Source organism: Hirundo rustica, chromosome 9, assembly GCF_015227805.2.
Source record: "Hirundo rustica isolate bHirRus1 chromosome 9, bHirRus1.pri.v3, whole genome shotgun sequence".
Lineage (NCBI taxonomy): Eukaryota > Metazoa > Chordata > Aves > Passeriformes > Hirundinidae > Hirundo > Hirundo rustica.
Window position 1 is genome coordinate 9072885 of NC_053458.1, and position 20200 is coordinate 9093084.

General features: G+C 46.0%; 1 protein-coding gene across 8 annotated transcripts in view; it reads right to left on the bottom strand.

Annotated features, from left to right (window-relative positions):
* Positions 1 to 2595: 2595 nt before the first annotated feature.
* MAST2 (microtubule associated serine/threonine kinase 2) overlaps positions 2596 to 20200 on the bottom strand; it is a 187842-nt gene continuing 170237 nt past the window's right edge. For all 8 annotated transcript variants that reach the window (XM_040072321.1, XM_040072320.1, XM_040072322.1 and 5 more), the window contains 8 exons: positions 18583 to 18737; positions 17124 to 17428; positions 14316 to 14531; positions 12335 to 12561; positions 10720 to 10842; positions 9850 to 9986; positions 9429 to 9616; positions 2596 to 8729 (listed from right to left, as the gene is read on the bottom strand). In XM_040072321.1, coding sequence (XP_039928255.1) covers positions 6631 to 8729; positions 9429 to 9616; positions 9850 to 9986; positions 10720 to 10842; positions 12335 to 12561; positions 14316 to 14531; positions 17124 to 17428; positions 18583 to 18737 — 3450 coding nt within the window. In that variant the 3' untranslated portion in view covers positions 2596 to 6630. The remainder of the gene's footprint in view (positions 8730 to 9428; positions 9617 to 9849; positions 9987 to 10719; positions 10843 to 12334; positions 12562 to 14315; positions 14532 to 17123; positions 17429 to 18582; positions 18738 to 20200) is intronic.

Consider the following 20200-nt stretch of genomic DNA (forward strand, 5'->3'; position numbering starts at 1 on the left):
CCCCTTTGCTTCCTTCCCACAAGCGCTCTGGGGTTTTATATTTGTGGGTTCGGGGTTCTTTCCTCTTCCCAGTGTGGAATATTGATCAGGTCTCTGCTACCCTCCCACCCCACCACACCTCCTGGCTGCCCAGCTTCCCTTATGGAGTGGAGGGTGGGGTGTAGGAGGAAATCAAAGTAATGGAATAATTAATGACCCAGGGAGCTGAAACCCAGCTGAAAGCCAGGCTGCTCTGGCTGGCCTGGGAGGAGGCTTTCCAGCTTCCCAGGTTTGGTTTGAGGGTATTTTTGGAGCTGAACAGCATCCAGAGGTGGCCAAATTTCTTCTTAGGTGGCTGATCAGGTAAAGCCTCTCCCGAAACAGTGAAGCTGAGAAGTTTGGACCATAATTCGATAAATCTGAGATGGAAAAAAAACCCGCCCCAATTTCTATACTTAATTAAATCCTTTGACTCTAGGAGCAGGTGTCCTGCACCCTCCAGCCTGTGGAGAGTGGCCAGGGCCGTGTGGGGTTGTGAGCTCCCATCACCTGGGCTGCAGCCTGCCCGGTTCCCTGCTGCCCATCAGAATTAGGCAGCCCGTTTGAGCAGGTTTACGATAATCATCAAATAACTCTTTCATTGACAGCGTGTCAGGCTGAGAAGACAGACTGAGCCCTCGTTTGCTGATTGCTAATTAGCTTAACATTCCTAATCCCTCATTAGTGACTATGAAGTAAGCTCTGAAATATGAGGTCAGCCCTAATCAGCGTTTAAAATATAAAGCCCACTGGCACATGATGGAGGCTGGGGAGGGGGTGGCTGCAGGCCAGCCCTGGGTGCTTCCATGCTCACAGGGAAGGAGGCTGCAAAGAGCAGAGGCATAGGAAGAGTTAAACCCTGTGGATCTGCACATCCCCCTGGAGCTCAGCCCCTGCACTCAGTGCCTGACCTGGATCCACACCAGGAACAGGCAGAAATGTGGGGTGCAACACGAGGAGCCCCAGGTTCCTCTCGAGTGCCCGGTGCATCCAACAGCAGTTCCACCTGTGGCTTCCATTCTGGGCAGACTGTCTACAGAGTCACAGAATGTTGTGAGTTGGAAGGGATCCTCAAGGACCAGGAGTCCAGCTGTTAAGGGAATGGCCCAAACAGGGATCAAACCCATCAGCACCACGCTGACCAACAGTGGGGGCACCCATGCAGGATGCTCTGGCTTTCCCCCCAGTTCCCATCTTCAAGATTCCAGGTTAACTGCAGGCTGTTGGCAGTGGGACTTCCCCAGAGACTCACCCACACCCTCTGATCCTGGGAGAAAGAGTCAAATCTCCCAGGCATGGGCAAGCGGGCACCTAACTGTGCCAGGCTGCCATTTCCAGGCCATCTCCAGGAGGAAAAAATGGCCCTTAGTAGTTGTGGCTTAATCCTCTGGAAGAATAAACCGTTGTGGGCTGAAAGGTGGGGCTGTGGGCTTATTCCTGGCTGCGGAAACTTCTACAGGAGGGCTGTGGACGTTAAAATAACCCAAATTAAACTCCAGCTAGAGAACCTTAAAAAAGGAGAAAAATATCTCCGTTTCCATGAAAAATTTGAAAAGCCCTTGCAGCACACCTCTGCTCATCCAGGGCGATGCTCCCACCTCGTGCCCTGGATTTGGGCCATGGGGCAGGGCCAGCTCCACGCCCGGTCCCTGCACGGACAGACAGGCGGGTTATTCCAGAGGCATCGCCATCCTCCGGCTGCGCTCCCGTCCCTCCGCTCCCGCTCGGCGTGGGCAGGAACATCTCTCTTTGATGAGCCCACGTCAGCGACACGGCGCTGGGACGCTGCAAATCCGCGGGCGGAGCCGAGCTGCGCCCCCGATTCCTGCTCCGCGGCTTCCCTGGAGCACGGAGACACGGGATATTTTGAGCATCCTTGGCAGCAGAGAATGAGGATTAGCCCAATCCCCCCAGACACGAACGTCTCCCCAGCTCTGTTTCCAAGGACAGGAATAGCCTTTGAAGGCTTTTCCAAGTGGAGGGCACACACCTGCAAATGTTGGAAGCGAAGATTTGTTTCTGGGAAGGTTTTGGGTGGTGCAGGATCAAGGCTGCCTAAATAAGTGGGTGAAAAAGGGGCCGTGCAGCACCTGCTGGCTCTTGGATAATCCAAGCCAACGCCAAGCCCCTGCCCTTCGGATTTTATTGTGCATCCAATTCCTGAACCCATCAGACACAGCAGTTGTGGCCAGTCACATCCTCATCCTGCTCAGCCGAGTTTCATGTCTGACAGGTTTTTACACCTTTTACCCCTTACATGTTTCTACCATCAGGACCCTGCAGTAGCAGGGGCACAAAACACTACAAACTTACAGACTCGGTGGAGGATGGTAAATTCTGGGCTTGAGTTTCAGAGTGGAAAGCTTTGGCTTAGCCACACACCTGGCCTGTGGAGCAGAAAATCCCAAACAACCTGGCAGAGTTACTCCTATACCCAGACACTGCACAGGCCATTTTCTGCCCCATCAAGCAGCTGGTTGAGCAGGCAGGTTGGGAGCACAGCCATTCCCAGAGCTGTGGAAAACTGAGGGGAGAGCAAACAAGAGACAAACACGAGTTTGGATTTATGTAAAAAAAAAAAAAAAAAAAATTATTTATTTTGGAGGAGGATTTGAACATCGACATGCAGGTACAACATGAATAAAAATTATTGCACCGCTATAATGTGGCAATTGTTCAAGTTTCTAAAAACACAGAAATTCCACACTTTCTCTTATCTAGCTAAGTGCTGAGTGACACGGCTTGGCAGAGCCCAGCGCAGGAGGTGCTCTCACAGCCACCTGGATATGGTAATCGAACACAACGTAAACACACACTTCTGTCAAATCTTCTACTAGAAGTACAGAATTATCCTTCACATCCAGTAAGAGAAAACCAGAGAAAGATTTTATCCTCCCCTCTTCGGAAGAAAAAAAAAAAAAGAAAGGAAAAAAAAAGAAAAAGAAAAAAAAAATACTCCAAATCACACCTTAATGCAAGTGTGGCAAACAAACCCACTGGTCACTCCTACCCCTTCCCCCACAAGCGCTCTTTAGTACAGCAGCAGCCAAAGGCCTCCAACATTCGGATCCAGGAGTGGCCAGTACAATGCTAAAGTCTAATATTTACAATAAATATCATCCATTTCTCTTAGTTTGCAACAGTAAGAGACAAAGGGAAAAGTAACACTGAGGCACGGGGCAGGATGCACCAGCTGGATGCAGGAGCACAGAGGAGCTGCGGAGGCCGACCCAGCTTAAGACGCTGCCATCCCAACACGGATGAGGAGCAGGAGACACATCCAAGCTGACAGAAGGGAAGAGGGAAACAAAGCAGGAAAGCAGCATATTTGGATGGTGACATGCACGGCTCATTGACCAAACACACACCTCACGCTCGTGACTTCCACCTTCTGCCTGCCTGACTCGGGATTGTCCACGGAGACCAAGGGCTGCGCTGGCCAGGGCTTCCCTTGGGCACAGCAGGTCTGAGTCAGCACTGGGAACGTGCTCTTGCCCCTCAGACACAGCTTTTCCAATGTCCTGTTCCTCCCCAACACATTTATGAAGCTTTTATTTGGGAAGGTATTTAAGGAATTTGTAGCAGAGCAAGGAATACATCTTGGTGTATCTACCTGGCTTAATACCAAAATTTAATAGGAGAAGTCTTTTCGCCCAAGCCTTTTGCTGAAGTGGGCCATGTAAATTTGACAGAAGATGGACCAGCGATGATGGGGCACCTGGCACACTGAGGGAAACTGCAGGACTGACCAAGAGCAGGGAATACAGAGCTTTGCTAGAACGCTTTCCTGGCAACGCTGTTTGGCTTTGGCTTCCAAAAAACCAGGGAGTTTTAATTGCACTGACCACTCTCTGTACCGTAGCTACAAAAGAGGCAACGAAACACACACCTCACCTCTTCTTTGGCCAACAAAGGCAAAAGCAGCAAAAGCTGTGACATAGCAAGGGTTTTCACTCCTCCTTTTATGCCTAGGAAAGGATAATTCTGCAATTCAGCCTGGGAAGCACCGGCTGCAAAGGCAGGGAGTCAGCAGCTTACAGGTGGTACCATCACAGAGTCCCAGCCCTGCCAGTGGGGGCTGAACCAGGTTACCCAGCCTGGCTCACACCCCGTGCTCACCTCCTAGGAGCAGCGGTTGGTTTTCTCCTTCAGTTTTTTTAAACACAGAAGGAAAAGGGGGACCTGCCACCCAGGGAACAGCCGGGTTGGACCACATCCTCACACAACTCCTTAATTTACACAGACACTTCCATCTCGCCAAGCTCAGGTGTTCTCAGGAGATCAGCTTGTCAAGGAGGCTTGTCTTTGTAATTACCACAGACTCAGGATGCCAAATCCATTTTTCACTATTCCTGTCCATGCCATAATATCCTGCGCTGTTTCTCAAGAATTTTTTAGTAAAACAACCCATCAGGGAGAAAACCAGCCAGACAAGTACCAGATCCTGCCAAGTCTGTTCCTTACTTGCTCTTGCTCTAAATCAGCACTGAATGACGCTCACCACCAAGAGCACTTGGAGAGGCTGGAGACACCCAGGACCCTGACAAGGCAGTGGAAATACTGTGGTTTGTAATTGCAAACCAAGTGTATATGAGCAGCCTATGAATTCCAGGAAAAAGAGCAGAGACAGCACAGCAGGCTCTGCTCTCAATACCACCACAGCTAGGTTTATTCAGGTGCTACCCGGGAGTGCCGAGGCTTTGGTTAGTGTAGTAGCAACACCATACATGTTCACACTGACACACGGAGTAAACACTCATCTAAACATGTTAAAAAAAGAAAGCTCAAACCAAACCAAAACTTGGTCCAGAAATGAAATCCAAGCAGCCAAAATCAAGTATATAATGGGGGGGGGAACAACTGCTACACAGAAAGAAACAGGGTGAGATTCCAGAGATTTTTGCGAGTGTGGGTTGTACTGAAATCAGACTGAGAGAAGAAGAAAATATATTCCTACAGAATAAACATATCTGCATTTAGGGGAAGCGAATCAAAATTTCAAGTTCAGAGAAAGCCAGGACAGTGAAGGAAGCAGCAGTGTAAGGAAATCAGAGCAACAGAGATGGGGTTTAGCCTGGAATACTGTTGCACAGTCATTCTGCTTCTAACAGAGTAAGCCAGTGAGCAGGGCACTATCCCTCACGGGTGATCCGCAGGGAGATCCACTCAGACAAGACTAGGATACAAGCTGAGCACAATCTGGGACGAATGATGGGAGTGTTCATTGAGAGGAACCTTTAATTAGATGAAGAAAGGGCTTACAGTGCTACGGGTATCACCACTCAACACATTTATTGGTGCAGTATTATTGGTCTAGTCCTCAGCAAGGAGCACTGTCACCCAGAGTCGGTCACACTCAAAGCAAAGCGATGTCTAAACCTAGGAGCAAAGAGTAAGTTTTTAATGCAAAGTGACCTCAGCAGTGGAAATGATCTAGCTATCAAAGCTGAAATCTGAAAATATCACATGTGTTTTGAAGTCTGCTTGCAGCTTGACCACAGAACTCGAGGAGTCTGAACTCTTCATGGGTTTGTTTTTAAAACGGGCAAATTCGGAAAACTCAGCAAGTTTCCCAAGCCCCAGTTCAGAAATGTTAAGGGACACCTTAAAATCCCTACCTATTTAGACTCACCAAGAGAAGGAAAGGTCTCCAAAAAGTCTCTCATTTTTCATCGAGATAACTTTGCCAGACACATTTCTACTACAAATTTCTCTACTTTAAAACCAACCTACAGGCACCCCTTTCCTGGGGTCACTTACTCTGAGGCAGGGCAGGTTATGAATTGAAGCCAGAGAAAGGAAGATAAAACATCACTAATTTTTTTTTTTTAAAAAAGAGGGTAAAGTTGCAATGTGTCCCATACAGATAAGTAAAAACAATCACCAAAAAAGCCAGCTTATGGATTGGAGATTTCTCTTTCTGCTAATTCCATTGAAAAATACTCTTACTTGTTTTAAAGAGGAGACAGGGATCTCTCTCTGTCCAATCTCTCCAGCCAAGTCCTTTGTCTCCACATCCTCTAAGGACACAGGACTGTGAAGACACACGGTGACAAAGAGGTTTTGCTTGCACCAAAGAGGGTCTGTAGTTTCAGAATAACTTGCAGACAAGAGGGTAGGTTCTTATCTTTGTCAAGGGCCATCAGATTGTGAAACTGGAGCAAAAACTTCACATCTGTGAACTTCAATGGAATTTCAAAGAGAATGCTGAAAAGCAGAAATTTAAAAACAAGCTGCCTTTTTTTGCACACAGAATTTTTGGGATCTCAAATAAATGCAGAAATAGAGGGAAGAGCACATCAGGCCCTAAACTCAGGCAAAAAAAAAAAAAAAAAAGGTGTGGAAGGAAGGGAAAAAAAATAAAACCAAAGTGTTTCTTAAGCCCTGCTTTAAAGATACCCTGTTCTAAAGAGACCTCAAACAGCAAGCACTACTGTGTACAAAAATAGAATAGCAAGGATGAAAAAACACAAAAAACAGTATGAAAAAAACCCTCCCAAAAATAGATGTACACAAGTTCTATTTTATATTAGTGTATATTACAAAATTCAAACATGCAGTCTCTATTTTGAATGTAGAACGCTCCAGAGTCCATGAGTACCAGCGATGCTGCTATGTTTTCTTTACAGCATCATCATGTGACAGGGGAAAGTCTTGTATTTTTAACTGGTTTCCAACCTCTTTGCTTCTTGCTTGTGCCACAGTCCCTTCTTTACAGGGCCTCGTGCTGCCATCTGGCAGAGGAGAGGCTCTCGGAGCTGCTTGTCCAGTAGCATGAGACAGCTCTTTTGACTGAGTGATTTTGCAGCTGCCTGCCAACGCCTCAGACGCTTTAGCACTGCAAAAAGGTGCCTCCTTTTTGACCACCACAGGACACGCTGCCTCCTTCTTGTCCCCCACGGGACACACTGCCTCCCAGGGCTTTGCTGGGTGTAAGGGCTCTGCACAGGACTCGCTCCTCGTGGTCAGAACGTCTGTGCTAGAGGGTTTGGCTTTCTCTTGACACTCTCCTACTTGTGAAATTTCCTGCCTTTTTTGTTTCAAATCTCTCTCCTCTTTACAGGAGGCACCCAAATCCTTTCTCGCTTCCACCTCTGCAGATCCAGACATACTGAGCTTCAAAGGGCCCAGCACGCTCTGGGCCAGGGGCACCAACTGTGACACGGAGAGCGCGCGCTCGATGGCACCGGGGACGAGGAGAGGGGAGGACACGGGTCCTGCCGGGCTCGTTTTGCTGGAGGTTGAAGCACCCTCTCCCTGGGATGAGCTGGGCTGCTGCTTGTCGGGGCTAGGACTTCTTTGGGACGTTTCACTGGCGCTCCCAGGAGACAGAAATGAGGAGCTGTGCTGTTCCACAGGCTGAGGCGTCTCCCTGCGACCCTTCTCACCGCGGTCTGTGGGGCTCACCGCGACAGGAGTGCTCGTGTTTGCCGTGCACCATGAGGAAAGTGCGGGCAGAGGTTTGGAATCCTGTTTTTGCTGACTGCTTTCTCTTAGCACAGGCTCTTTCAAGTCAAGTTTACCACAGGAGGCCCCAGAAGAAACACCTTCTTCAAGTTCCAGGAGTTTGATAGACGGGCACTGCGTATGATCTGTGCGATCTACTGGTTTTTGAGTACCTGGAGTTCTCCCGAGGTCTTTGACTGCTTCAGAAGGCCCGTCTTTTGGACCAAAACACTCCATAGTTTTGTTTTCTGGCAATTTATGCTCCTTTGCAGTTGTTTCTGATTTTAGGAATGCTTTTTCTGAATCAGCTAGTTTTTCCGGAGAAGTTCTTGAGGGGAGCTCTGGAAGGGAGGGATGCACACTGATTTGCAGTGGCTCTGAAACAGGCTTTGCTTGTTGCGTATTTCCCTTCTGCAAATCTTCTGCACCTTTTGGATCTTCAGGTAGAAAGGCATCGTCTTCAATACTGTCCTTGCTTTCCAATTTAGACGAAAACTTATTATCCTCATTAAAAGAATCTGAGCCTTGGTCTCCACTGCCACGGGGCTTGTCCAGCCTTCTCCCATCCTGACTGTCTTCCGAACCATCATCTGTTTCATCTTCTGAAGAATCTACTTCTCTGATGGCCTCCTGCTTTTGCAGGGACTCCCTCCTCTCCACCCTGTCCTGCCGAATGGCACCCAGCTTCCGTGAGCCCGGCTTCTGCAGCATCCCTTTTTCCGCCAGCCCAAGTTTGCTGCCCGTCGTTTCGTTGGCGGATTCCTGTAGGCTCTGGAGGCTGGGATCCCGCTGTAACATCTCCTTCTTGAACTCAGAGTGAGAGATATCCAAGCTATGCTTCCGTGAGGAACCCAGCTTCTTCTCAGAGGACAGAGAGGCAGCCAGTTTCTCGGCCGACTGCACTCTCTTCAGCAAAGGAGACCGAGGGGGCTCGGCACTTTTGGGGCGAGAAATCTGTCTCACGAGTGGTGGAGAGGAGTGTAGTTTTACTGGGAAAGACTGGATAATACTGGAGCTGCCAACTGAGTGTCCTGGCAAAGGAGACGGGGAGCGCTGCGGTGACGTGGACTGTGGGGTTGGGGATGGAGTGTGAGCCAGGGGGGACAGGGGGATGTTTCCTGCAGATTTACGCCTTGGAGATCTGTACTGCCTCTGGAGCTTTGGTGCCAGGCCATGCAGAGAGCTGGGCCGGATGTGTCCCGAGCTGGCTGGAGAATTGGGAACACTGGAACTGGGAGAGCTGCTCTGGGAAGAATTGCCACCAACTTAAAAGAAGGAAGGAGAAAGAAAAAAAAAAGAAAAAAGAAAAAAATACAAGAAGATTAATACATATTTGGCCGTTAAAACAAGTTACTGAAAATAAGTCAAGACACAATGCCATGTTACTCCAAAGCACAGCAGTAATACTGAAGGCAACATTGCCAGGCTTCTGATGGAAATTCACATCATTAGCACCCAACACCAGAGCACAGTAAGAAATACTCAGCTATGAGAACACTTTTCTGGAAAAAAATCCCCTTTCATCAGACAAACCACGTGCTCCATTGCTATTCTCCGGATGCAAAAGTCTTTATTCCAGCAGCTGATTCAATTTTCAAATATGACTTTGCCACACTGTTTTGATTTCTTTTCTCTGAACACAGAAAATGTGTCAAATTGCTATGAAAAGATTGCAACTTACAACACACATTCTCATCAAAGTGGAAGGATGCTGAAGTACAGCAAGTGCATTCTTAAAAGGATGCATAGATTTTCATTTCTAAATGAATCAATGAATAAGAACACATCTATCCTTAAGGTAATCGGCATCACCTCTGTCATTTGCTTCACAAAGAGACCTACTACCTGCTGCGGTGTATTTTATTTCCAAAATTAATCAATCAGCAGAAGTCTCCTCCAATACTTTCTCATTTGACTGGATTTTTCTGCTTAGTTTTGCTTTGTTTCATGTCTCCTTTTTTTACCTGAGTGTACAGACTCTGGAGTGGATCTGTAGCTCTGGGTTGGTGACCGAGGAGACAGGTTGTGAGTTGGGGAGCCAGGCACACTTTCTCCAGATGACAGAGATCGGTTCAGGGATGATAAACTCCGGCTGGTGTGAAGCAGCGATGCTTGTTTGGTGATCTTCCTCAACAGGGAACTCTTCTTCTTACTGGGGAAGAGCATTCAAAGGGTGTTTACAAGCCCAAATGATTTATTTACCTTTACCAGCATGTTTCAGTCAATTTTGTGTCACAGTAAAAGAGAAAAAAAAGGAAGAAAAGAACTAAAGGACATACCTGCTGATATACATTATCTGCAAATGGATTTGGTAAGATCTCTCTAAAGATCTCTTACATTGTATTGGTTACTCTTTAATTTCAACAGAGAAACATCAAAACAAACCTTTCCTGACCATCCTTTGTTTTGCTCCTCTTGTTCCTACGAGCCATCTTGGACTTGTAGCTGGCTTTTCGAGCTGGACCAACTTTGATGGACGTGTTCTCAAATGGTGTGGTGGAGATGGACACTTTATTTCCGCTCTGTCAGACACAAGACAAAGAGACATTGCTTAAAACATGGTTATTTGAAGCAGATCTGCAGGCAAAGCAGGTAGGCTGCTAGTTTATTGCTGCCTTCCATTTTGTAATCCTTTGTCAAACTCCATTTTTCCCCTTAGCATTTCCGTCTATCATTTATTAAGGAATTGCTGAGAGAGAGCCCTCGTTAGTCAGGCTTTCACAAATGATTAGCTCAGACCACAGCTGGTAGGTAAAGCTTCCCAGAGCAGGCAGAACACAGCATCTGACCTCTCCCATTGAGATCCCAAATGACTCAATTTAATACTTGTAATACTTGGAAACTTGAACAAAGTGATATTCTGTCACCAATCCTATTCCCAATGCTCTGACTGATGGCAGATGTGAGCATATCAGGCATCTATCATGATGAATCTGCAACACAGAGCATGGCTTATCTCACTCATGTTAAAAAAATAATAATCCTGACTGATTCTCTATTTACAATCCCAAAGACTTCTGTCTCTTGGAACAGTACAGAACTCCGGGGTAGTTCTTTTTCTGTGAAGAGATTCTGCTCAGAGAGGTATCAAACACAAGTCATTTAACCTGATAATTTCAACACCAACCAGTACAAAGCTGCTCTTAAATACCACCAGGTGCTGTGTGCACACTTGTATTTCAGACAATGCCAATTACATATACTTTAAACAAGCTGCTCACTTCTTCCAAAATGTTAACAGCGCTGCGCCCCTACCTTCAGAATCAGCTCCACCACTTCGGTGTGCACCAGCCCATGGACCGGCTCCCCGTTGACATGGGTGATCAGATCCCCTTCCCGCAGACCCGCTTCGTTTGCCGGACCCCCTTCCTCCACGTGCTGCCAACAACAAGGGGAGACTGGATTGAGAAGGGGAATGTGCAAGACCACTGGCCCAGATGGGACTCAAAGCCCATCCGTGTCGCTTCCTGCCTCAGCTGCTTCAGAGAAGGGTGAAAGAAATCACCCCTGGCACAGCCAAGCACAAAACCCTGCGTTCCTCCACTCCCCCCAGCCTCCTGCCAGTCCTATCCCGATCCAAGGCAGCCAGGATGGTTAAGCTGATCGAGAGACCAGCTCTTCCCAAAGCAAAAGGCTTAACACACTTCCAAAAATTTTACAGCACTCAGGAATGGTACCCAGATGCTCTTGATTTCCAGACATTCAGACTTTTTCAATTTCTTTGCCATCCCGAATCCAGCATCCTTCCATGTACATGCTGGAACCCAAGGTGGCCAACAGACTTTTAAGGAAGACTGCCATGTGTTTAAAGGTGCCTATATTGCATCTCATCCCAAACAGAGCTGCTTCTTCCACTTCCCATCCTTTATTAACCTATCCAACACCACACTTTTCCCCTCTGAACACACTTCCTTTCCCCTGTCCCTGGTCAAGAATGTGAGCCTCCTTCACCATGAGGAGACAGATGTGCAGGGGAATGCACATCTCTCTCTCTAGCCAGGGAAGATTCCAAATGAGTATCTTGCTAAACTCAGCATTGTTCAAGGAAAGCAAGAGAGGGGCAAGGCAAAAATTCAGTTTCAGATTATTTCTCTCAGAATGAGTGTTAAACAAGGACCAAAGCATGTGAAGTCCATATTATCTAAAGAACACCAAAGTGCAAGGAAAAGAATGAATCACCTTTAACCTGACTGCATTCTCCCTATCTACACAATCCTAACAACGCTGCTTCGGGGAATGGATCATTCCTAGAAGCCATCTACACTAACACAAAAGGAACACGGAGATCAAGTACCAGCAGTAGTGAGAAGGAAGCGATACAGTCATGGAAACCAGACCTTTTAGCACAGCTCACAACAACTAAGCCAAGAGCTAAATCCCATGGCAATCAGCATAGCAGCAGTGATGCTTTAAGGCTTGTAATCAATTCCAAGCGACTGCTTGGAAAACCCCAGCAGACTGAAATGATCAGAAGCAGGTTATAATCACTAACACAAGTCTGAATAAATTAGCTATAATGGGCCCTCATGCAACAACCCCAATAAAGAGAAAGAGGGTATGTACACAGAAACATGCTTTAAAGGATGTGCCGCAGGTAAAGGAAGGTGGATTCATGTAACCAGGGGAAAAAGAAGTAAAGAAATGTTGCTGTGGTTCTGTGACGGGCTTGAAAACTACCGGAAAGCCCCAAGTGCTCTTATTTACTTATTTATAAAAGGTTCCCCCCCACGCCAAAAAGATAACTTTGGGTGTGATTACGGTGAGAAGAAAACAAGGTGGCAAAACACAATTTCTAAAGCTAAACCCCACAGCCCTGGCTAGATGCATTTGTGGCCCCGAGGGTCCTCTTTTCAGAAAAGCAGAGACCTACCCAGACCATGTGATGCACAGTGTAGATATCACTGTCACCCATATAGACGCGAATGGCGCGCAGGGTGAAACCGTATTTCTTTCCAGCCCGATGGATGATGATTGGTGGTTTCAGGTTTGCGATAGCAGGAGAAAAGTCGCGGCTGGGTGAGGAGTCCCTCGAAGATGGGTTGGAGGAGAGAGAATGAGGTGACATTGGACTGGCCAATGGAGAACACGTGTGGTGATCTACAGTGATGACACAAAGGTGGGTAAAAATTAGGAAAATAGGCCTCCGAAAGAGAGAAAATTCTTGTTAGAGAACAGCTACGAAACCGTTATCTTCCAGTGGCCTTCACCAGAGCTGGGTCTGTCTGCAGCTTCAACTAATTCATGCTTTGCAATACAAATAGCAGAGTTTCCAAAAAGGAACATTTGGAGGTGTACGTTTAGTGCACTGCTCATACAGAATTACGGTTGGGTCACAGTGTTTTCTACTTCTCTTTCCAGGATTTACAACCCATCACGAGCATTTGCTCTAGGCACAATCCTGCAACACCCCATTTCCCCATTAGGTTATCACGTACTATCCTCCTCCAAAAGATCAGATACATCTAGACTTTGGTGCAAGTTACACACTGCTGCTGAGATAAATCCAAATCAGTTAGTATTAACAGGAAAGGAATGAGTAGGTGATCAGCCAACAACTATGTCTAGGCAGTTTTGGTAGTGTTTTAAATTCACAGGGGCAAAAATATTTAACCCTAAAACAATAGCTGCTGCAGGGACTTTGCTACAGAAAAGCAACATCACAAGTGTACTTCTGAGTGAGTTTCCAGAATGAACAGCCATGGGCTGGGCTGTCAGATAAACTACCTGACTATGCTTGCTGGTGGAACAACACCCACTTTTTAAAGTACAAAGCAAATACAGGACTCTCATTTTAAAGTGAAGCTGGTCAACATCAGTAAAATAAATCCAAAGAGCAGGAATACTAAATGCAGCTGTAGAAGGTAATCTCTAATCCATTAAGAAACACCTGCTGAATCGTCCAGCACATATTTACCTGGCAGAGGAGAGCAGCTCTGGAGAAACCTTTGCTGGGTGATTAAGTACACATTTTAGAGGTTTTCATGAGGGAGTTTGTAGTTCAAAAAGCAACTGACGCCCAAAGCACAAGAAATGTGATGTGCATCACTACAAGGCTGCCAAGAGCAGGTGCATTCCTGCCTCCAGCTCACTGCTGGGAGGAACAGGTGGGCATTGCTCATGGCCCAGCTGCATTCCCTGCTCCCATCTAGGCAGGAACAGGCACAGCCCTGGAAATACAGCATGGTCTTATCCTCTGGAAAGGGACAAAATCCCTGTGGGGAGAAACTCCTTCTGCTGAACCAGTCTGTCACAGCTCAGTATGGCTGAGCTGCTCTCTAGGAGTTATCACCTGGCATTGGGAATTTTAAAGGTCTGGTTTTGCTTGTAGACAGAGCTGGGCCAACAAGGTGAGCAACTCAGTGTTGAGTGAGTTACTTACACTGTTCAGTTCTTGAGCACTCAATCTCAACAAAGTTATCTGGAGTTGTTGAAGCTTCCCCATGCATAAATGCACCAGACACATTTCATTCCCAAACAGCGCTGCAGTTAGCATGTGACCTCAAAAACAGCGCTTGGAGGGTTAAAATCATCCTGTGCCACTATACGTCCTTGCTGCACCATTGTCTAGAGACCAGCTAGGAGTCAATTTAACCAAAACCAGGGCAAGAACAGGGCCCAGCTGCCATTTGCAGAAGCTGCAGTCAGACCACACGCGCAACGCTCCTGTCTGTGGCACAGCAGTGCTCATCAACCTGTGAGCAGGAAATATTAAACCGACTGTAAAAGTCAGCTCTCTCCCCTCCTGCCAGCCAAGGCATTATTCCAGGAGAGCGAAGGGGGAGGATCTGTCTGCAGACCTTTTGTTTAGTGCTTGCAGATTCTGACAATGCCTCACTCAAGGCATTTCTTACCTGAGGGAATCAGGAGAGACAAGGCAGTAGCAGATGCTGATTTAATCACTTTATTGACAGGTCTCGAGGTACGTTTCTCCCCTGATTCCCCAGAGAGCAACCTGTGTCGTGCCCGCCGCACTGCCAAATCGCTGATGGCTTTTGGAGTGGTAAAGTCTGGGCCTTCATTGCTATTACTGCGAGCTCGTGGATCAGAGAAATCTGCAGTGCTCCCAGCTACAGTTTAAATTAAAACAGATTAGAACCACAGGGAATTCCTAACAGTCTATTCCCCTACAGGCAAAATACATTAAATCAAAGTCATGTTTACATGAAGTCCAAGAGTAAATTTTCCTAAGAAGAAACCCTAGGGCTTGAATTTTTATTTACAGAAATGGTGTTATTCCGAACACAGAAAATTAGCAGCTTCTGTTCTGTGGAAAAGCTCGCTACTGAAATCACATTGTTCAGTGGCAGTTCCATGAATCCTAAATCTGTGGTGCACTTCTGCACACCATTTCAATGGGATCGTTCATAGATGAAAACAGCTTTATAGAAAGTGCTGCATTTTTACAACCAGCAAGAACTGTCAATCTTTAAGTTAAAACTGCCTGTAATAGAAGAGCCAGGTTCTACTCAAGTTGCACATAAAAAATCCACTTTAAGAGAATACTAAGGTACTCAACTCAGGGAAAGTAAAAATATGGATTGCAAAGACAACCTTAATTTGCCCCCTTCTGCGCACCATTGCAATTTAGTCTTGAATTACTTAACCTGCTATAATTAGATATAAAATGCAAAGTAATCTTGAAGATCAGACCGGGCATGTAACAGCAGAGGATGCTGGGGGTTGGGGGTCCTGTACTCAAGGCCGGTGCCTCAGTCCCCCATGTGATACCTTAAAGGGGCACTGTGAAAATACAGTAATTAGAATTTACAAGGTGCTTAGAAATGAAACCGGCGAGCATCACAGCATTCCACAAGGGAAATTAATCATTCTGTCTTCAAAAGCAAATTTTAAGCAGCATGCAATAAATAAAGCCTAAGGGCCACGTTTTGAACAATGAGGACAGAACAAAACATTGATCATTGTTATTTAAGTGGGCAGTACTGCTCTGCATACTAAGTGAAGCAGGAAGTATCATGAAAATAAAAATTCAAAGCACCATTCTCATAGAGCTCAGGTCCAGATGCTTGTTCAACATTTAAGAGCCACAGAGTTTCAAATCAGGCTCCCAGACAATGAGAAACCCGGATTTGAAGGCTGCATGGGAAAATGTGCCATATAAACTAGAGGAGCACTCTGAGACAGTGACAGGAATTAAACTCCTTTCAAGCCACTGACTTGGGGACACTGAACACTGGTATCCCTGGATTCCATGCACTAGATCAAAGACTGCTCTAATGTATTGAGCTCAGGGGAGCAGGCTGCCCAGGAGAACTTCATGTTTGCCAATCTCACATTGCAGATACTTGAATTAGCAATGGAAGGCCATTTTTAATAGCCTTTTTCTAGGCTCTTAGCATGAAATTGAGAACCCAAGGTTTCACTTATGGCACCTATGCCAAGCAAGTATGAGGCAGCTTCCTTCTTCCACTCTTCTTCACGTGATGGCACCAGGCCTCTTCAGGGAGCATGGGCAATAAAGGGGAATGGGACAATCTTGAAGGAATTTTACAGACTGAATTGCAGAAGAGGAATAATAAGATGTGGGAATCTTTGGCTTTACTCTGGAGGCAAATTTCTTCTAGGGCACTTCCACCTTCTGCATCCAGTGCCCTTCACCTTGGCCATTCTTGCTGCCATTCTGACTACTTCCTCAGTACCCCTTTCCTCTCCATTCTCAATGCATCACAATTGCTTTGCCTGCTTGCTCCCAGTTTCTCCCAGCAACTTGTTTCTTATTTTCTTACCCAGTTAGTCCTTGTTATTCAACCCTACAATCTACTCCTTCCCCTAATTATGCCTCCTTTCTCAAATTTTCTTTTGCCAACCTTCATTTCAACTTCCCCTCTTTCTTCCATTGTTCCAAACTTCCTTTTGGTTCCCCTCCTTTCTATTTTCCAGCAGTTCCCTTCTCTGTTCTCAGGAACAGGCAGCTTCACCCCCTTGTCTTCCCAATGCCCTGAAAGGGGCAGGAGCTGGGAACACTCCAGCACTCAGAGCTCAATCCTGCACTGGAGCAACCCAGGGCACCACCATAGGGAGGTTCAGCTCAGCCCAGAGGTGGAGAAAAACCCCAGGACAGTCAAAGTTGCTGAGAAATCAAACACTGACTTCTAGGAGCCACTCTACTAAATTTAGGCTGCACTTTTCTAAGACTGCAACTGGATGAATTTTGACATATTTGGCTGTTAAACTAAGTACCATGTCCCTGACAAAAGCCCCGCTTTCCCCACCATAATTCAAGTTTCTCCAAACTCTTGGAATGAGCAAAACCACAGGAAGCAGGGATCTGTTGGTATGGCTGACACCCACGTTCTCCAGCTCCAACTCAGCAGTGATCTGTTCTGATTAATGCTTAAATTAATGCTGTCTCAGGTAGGCACCCAGTGGTTGTAAGTAGGCATAGATCATATGCATCTCAAGCACGAGAAGACCTCAATCAATTTGAAGCGACAGGACTGAAATCTAAGATGCAATTTTTGAGGAGACAAAACCACTGGCATTATTTCAAAGGCAAGCACATCCACAAAACCACACTCAAATATCTACTTAGCATGAGGCAGTGACATCCCCTGACAGCCAGAGCCAGTTCGGCAGAGTTATTCTCTGCAAGGCAACACCTCCTCCTTGGGGACCGGGACACCCCCACACCACGCACGTACCTGCCAGCGTTGGGGCGCTGCCGGCGGCCGTGGAGGGGGTGGTGGCTGCGGCATCCCCTTCCAGCTGCAGCTCGTGCTCCACAGGCTGCTCTGGAATGGGCACGGGCAGCCCCTCCCGCGCCTGCACCGTGGACAGGAGCATCCCCTCGGACTGGGGCCGTTTGAGGGCGGCCCCCTCGTCCTCGGCGGAGATGGCGAAGCGGGGCATGTCCAGGAGCCCCGAGCAGCGGCGCCGCACCGTCAGCGGCGGGCTGGAGTCGCTCTCCGTGTGCGAGGACTCGGACATGGACAGGCGCTTGCGCAGGCTGGGGACAGAACCGAGACACGGCCCCCCGGTGAGTCAGGGGCGATGAACGTGCAAGGGTGAAAACAGGGCACTGACCCAACTCACACACACCCGAAGCCAATTTTGGGTGGAGTTCGGCGACCAAGCTACAGCACTGGGAGTTAAAACTGCAAAGGCTTGGGGCACCACCTGAGTTTGGATTTCCAATTGATTCCAATTTAGATTTCCAATTAGATTATTATTCCAATTATTCCAATTCCTTTTTCAATCCAATTCCATCCAATTCCAAAAATCCAATCCAATTCTAATTATTATTATTCCAATTCCAAGTTAAGCCTCTAGGAAAGGAAGGGATAAACCCGAAGAAAAAATACAGTACAATGAACGTGATATTAAATATTATTAAAAAAAATAAATTACAATTGCAGAATGCATATCATGCTTCATGTTCCTTTTGGAATTAGATTAATTTTTCTTTCAAAGTTGCTCTAAATTAGCAGCCAGGAAGGCCTGATGCAAAATGAAGTGCACCTCAGTTATGAGTGCAATCTGTAAAACATTTTTAATGGAGTCATACAGATTAGGTCAGAGCCACACTTTATGTGCTTTCTAATGCCAAACATTAGTTTAAAAGTTGCACAGGGGTTGCACAAAATGAGAGACATCCCTTTTATAAGGTAAGTTTTCAGTAATGCCAGAAACATGGCAGCTATCCAAATTCTGGGTATTCATATAATTTACTGACATTTTTTTATTAGAGCACAAGATGTTTTGGGCATATTCTGAACTTTTGAAACTTTGAACTTTCCTAACAATTTCTCTACTTTGTAACAAAAGGTCAAAGTCTGGCAACACCAGAATTTGCATTGATTTAAGAAAGAAACCGATGCGGGTACATCTCTGACGTAACATAAGAAATCTGCCCTTAAGGTCAGAATACCTTTAAATTCATTAAAAGTATTTGCTACAAATTTAGAAGATGTTAGTACTCAGCTAGATACATTTAAGGCCCATATAGCTTCTACGCATTCACTTTTAGCTATTCAATCTGAGCTTCTGCTGTGGAAATACAACATAAGAAACTCTCCTCACCTAACACTGGTCATAGAAAGCTTTGCCTGGTCTTTCTTAGCTGCTGTGGGAAAACAGAAGACTCAGTTGCACAGGACTCACATTTCAGGAGACCCAATGACCCAGCTGCGGTCCCGGCTCTTCAAGCCCCCAAGGCTGTCGAGCCGATCATCCTTCTCCTCACTCAGGCTCCGCTTGGTTGGTGGTGGAGTCTTCCTCTCCTCGTGGATGGAAAGTCGTTCCATGCTGCTGTACACCTGCGTGCAGCAAAAAGATCTTCTGTGCAGGGAAAACCAACCCACGGGGCCTTTTCTGAGCAAGGGGGAAAATCTCCTCTTGAAATTTCCCCCTGAAAGCGTGAACTTGGTAATGTTCTTTGACCAAATAACACAGTGCAGATGCGACATGCTCAAGGTGTGCCAGGGAGGAAAGGAAAAACACCCAGCTTCAGAAATGCTAAAATGCTTTTCTACAACAACGCCTCTCCTTTGAAAACACAACAGAAACACTGACAAACTTTGTGAAACAACTTTGATTTTTGGTTTTAACGATTCTCAAATCTAAGAGGAGCCATTGCTAAAGACAGCTGCACAACTCTTGAGGGCTGGCATCTGGATCTTGAAATCTTACTACACAAATTCACTTCAGTGATAGGCATCATGCTCATGACCCCATTTCATTATCATCAGTCTATCAGCATTGCCCCAAGCTTATTTCAGAACAAAAAAGTCCTGCCCTCCTCAAGGAATCTACTACAATGCTGACAGCTTAATGAAAGTGCCTTTCTTGGTTTTACAGCCGTCTTTAAATAATTAAATGATTAAGCAAAAAAATCCATCCTTTTAAAACTACACTTGACTGTGGACCTAATTTACATAAGAAGAGATTAATGAAAATAATGTTATTAAAAATTCAGAGCATCAACAAGATAACTATTAATAAATCATATGGCTGAATTGTCAGACAAGAATTTCAAAATATAATGAGCCTTTTATGCCTCCCACATTACAAACGCTGTATAATTTTCCAAGTCTTAAAATAAATTCATTAAAAGTGAACTTTCTCTCTTTGTGGCAAAAACATTGAACCCTAAAGAAAAGCTTCAGTCTAACAAATGAGTAATCCTCATGGTGAGAAAAGGCAGAGAAAAGAAACTCTTACGTACTCATGAGAACTTTTTCAAAACACCAACTAATCTTCAGGTCCAATTTTAAACATACTTTTAGTGATGCAAATCAGGAGCAACTCCATAAAATTAAGAGTAACTGTTATTTAAACCACTGTAGCCTGGCTGAGGACAAAGAACAAACTGGTCCTTAAAACTGACTTCAGCAATGGAAAACTGGAGGAAGTGCTGTGAAAAATTGAAATACCTTTCAGAGCTCCTAAGTAAAATTCCTACTCCCATCTCACTAAGAGGGAAATACAATTCATAAAGCGGCTGCCTCAAAACAGCGTTTCTTTTCCCTTCTGCCCTCCCAAACATATTATATTTTATCAGAAAGACCAATGTAGCCCTTTCCTTCTAGTTCTGTATTTGAAAACACCAGAGTTTTTATGTTTTGTAGAACTCATGTCATTCTTGCTGCTTTCCTTGGACTCCCTTTTACTGGTCCATGTTCATTTTCAAGAACATTGGCCAGTACAGACCAGCAATGGCCTTCCTACTGGTAATCCCAGTATGGAAAATTATTGCTCCAAAAATCTGGCACATCTGACT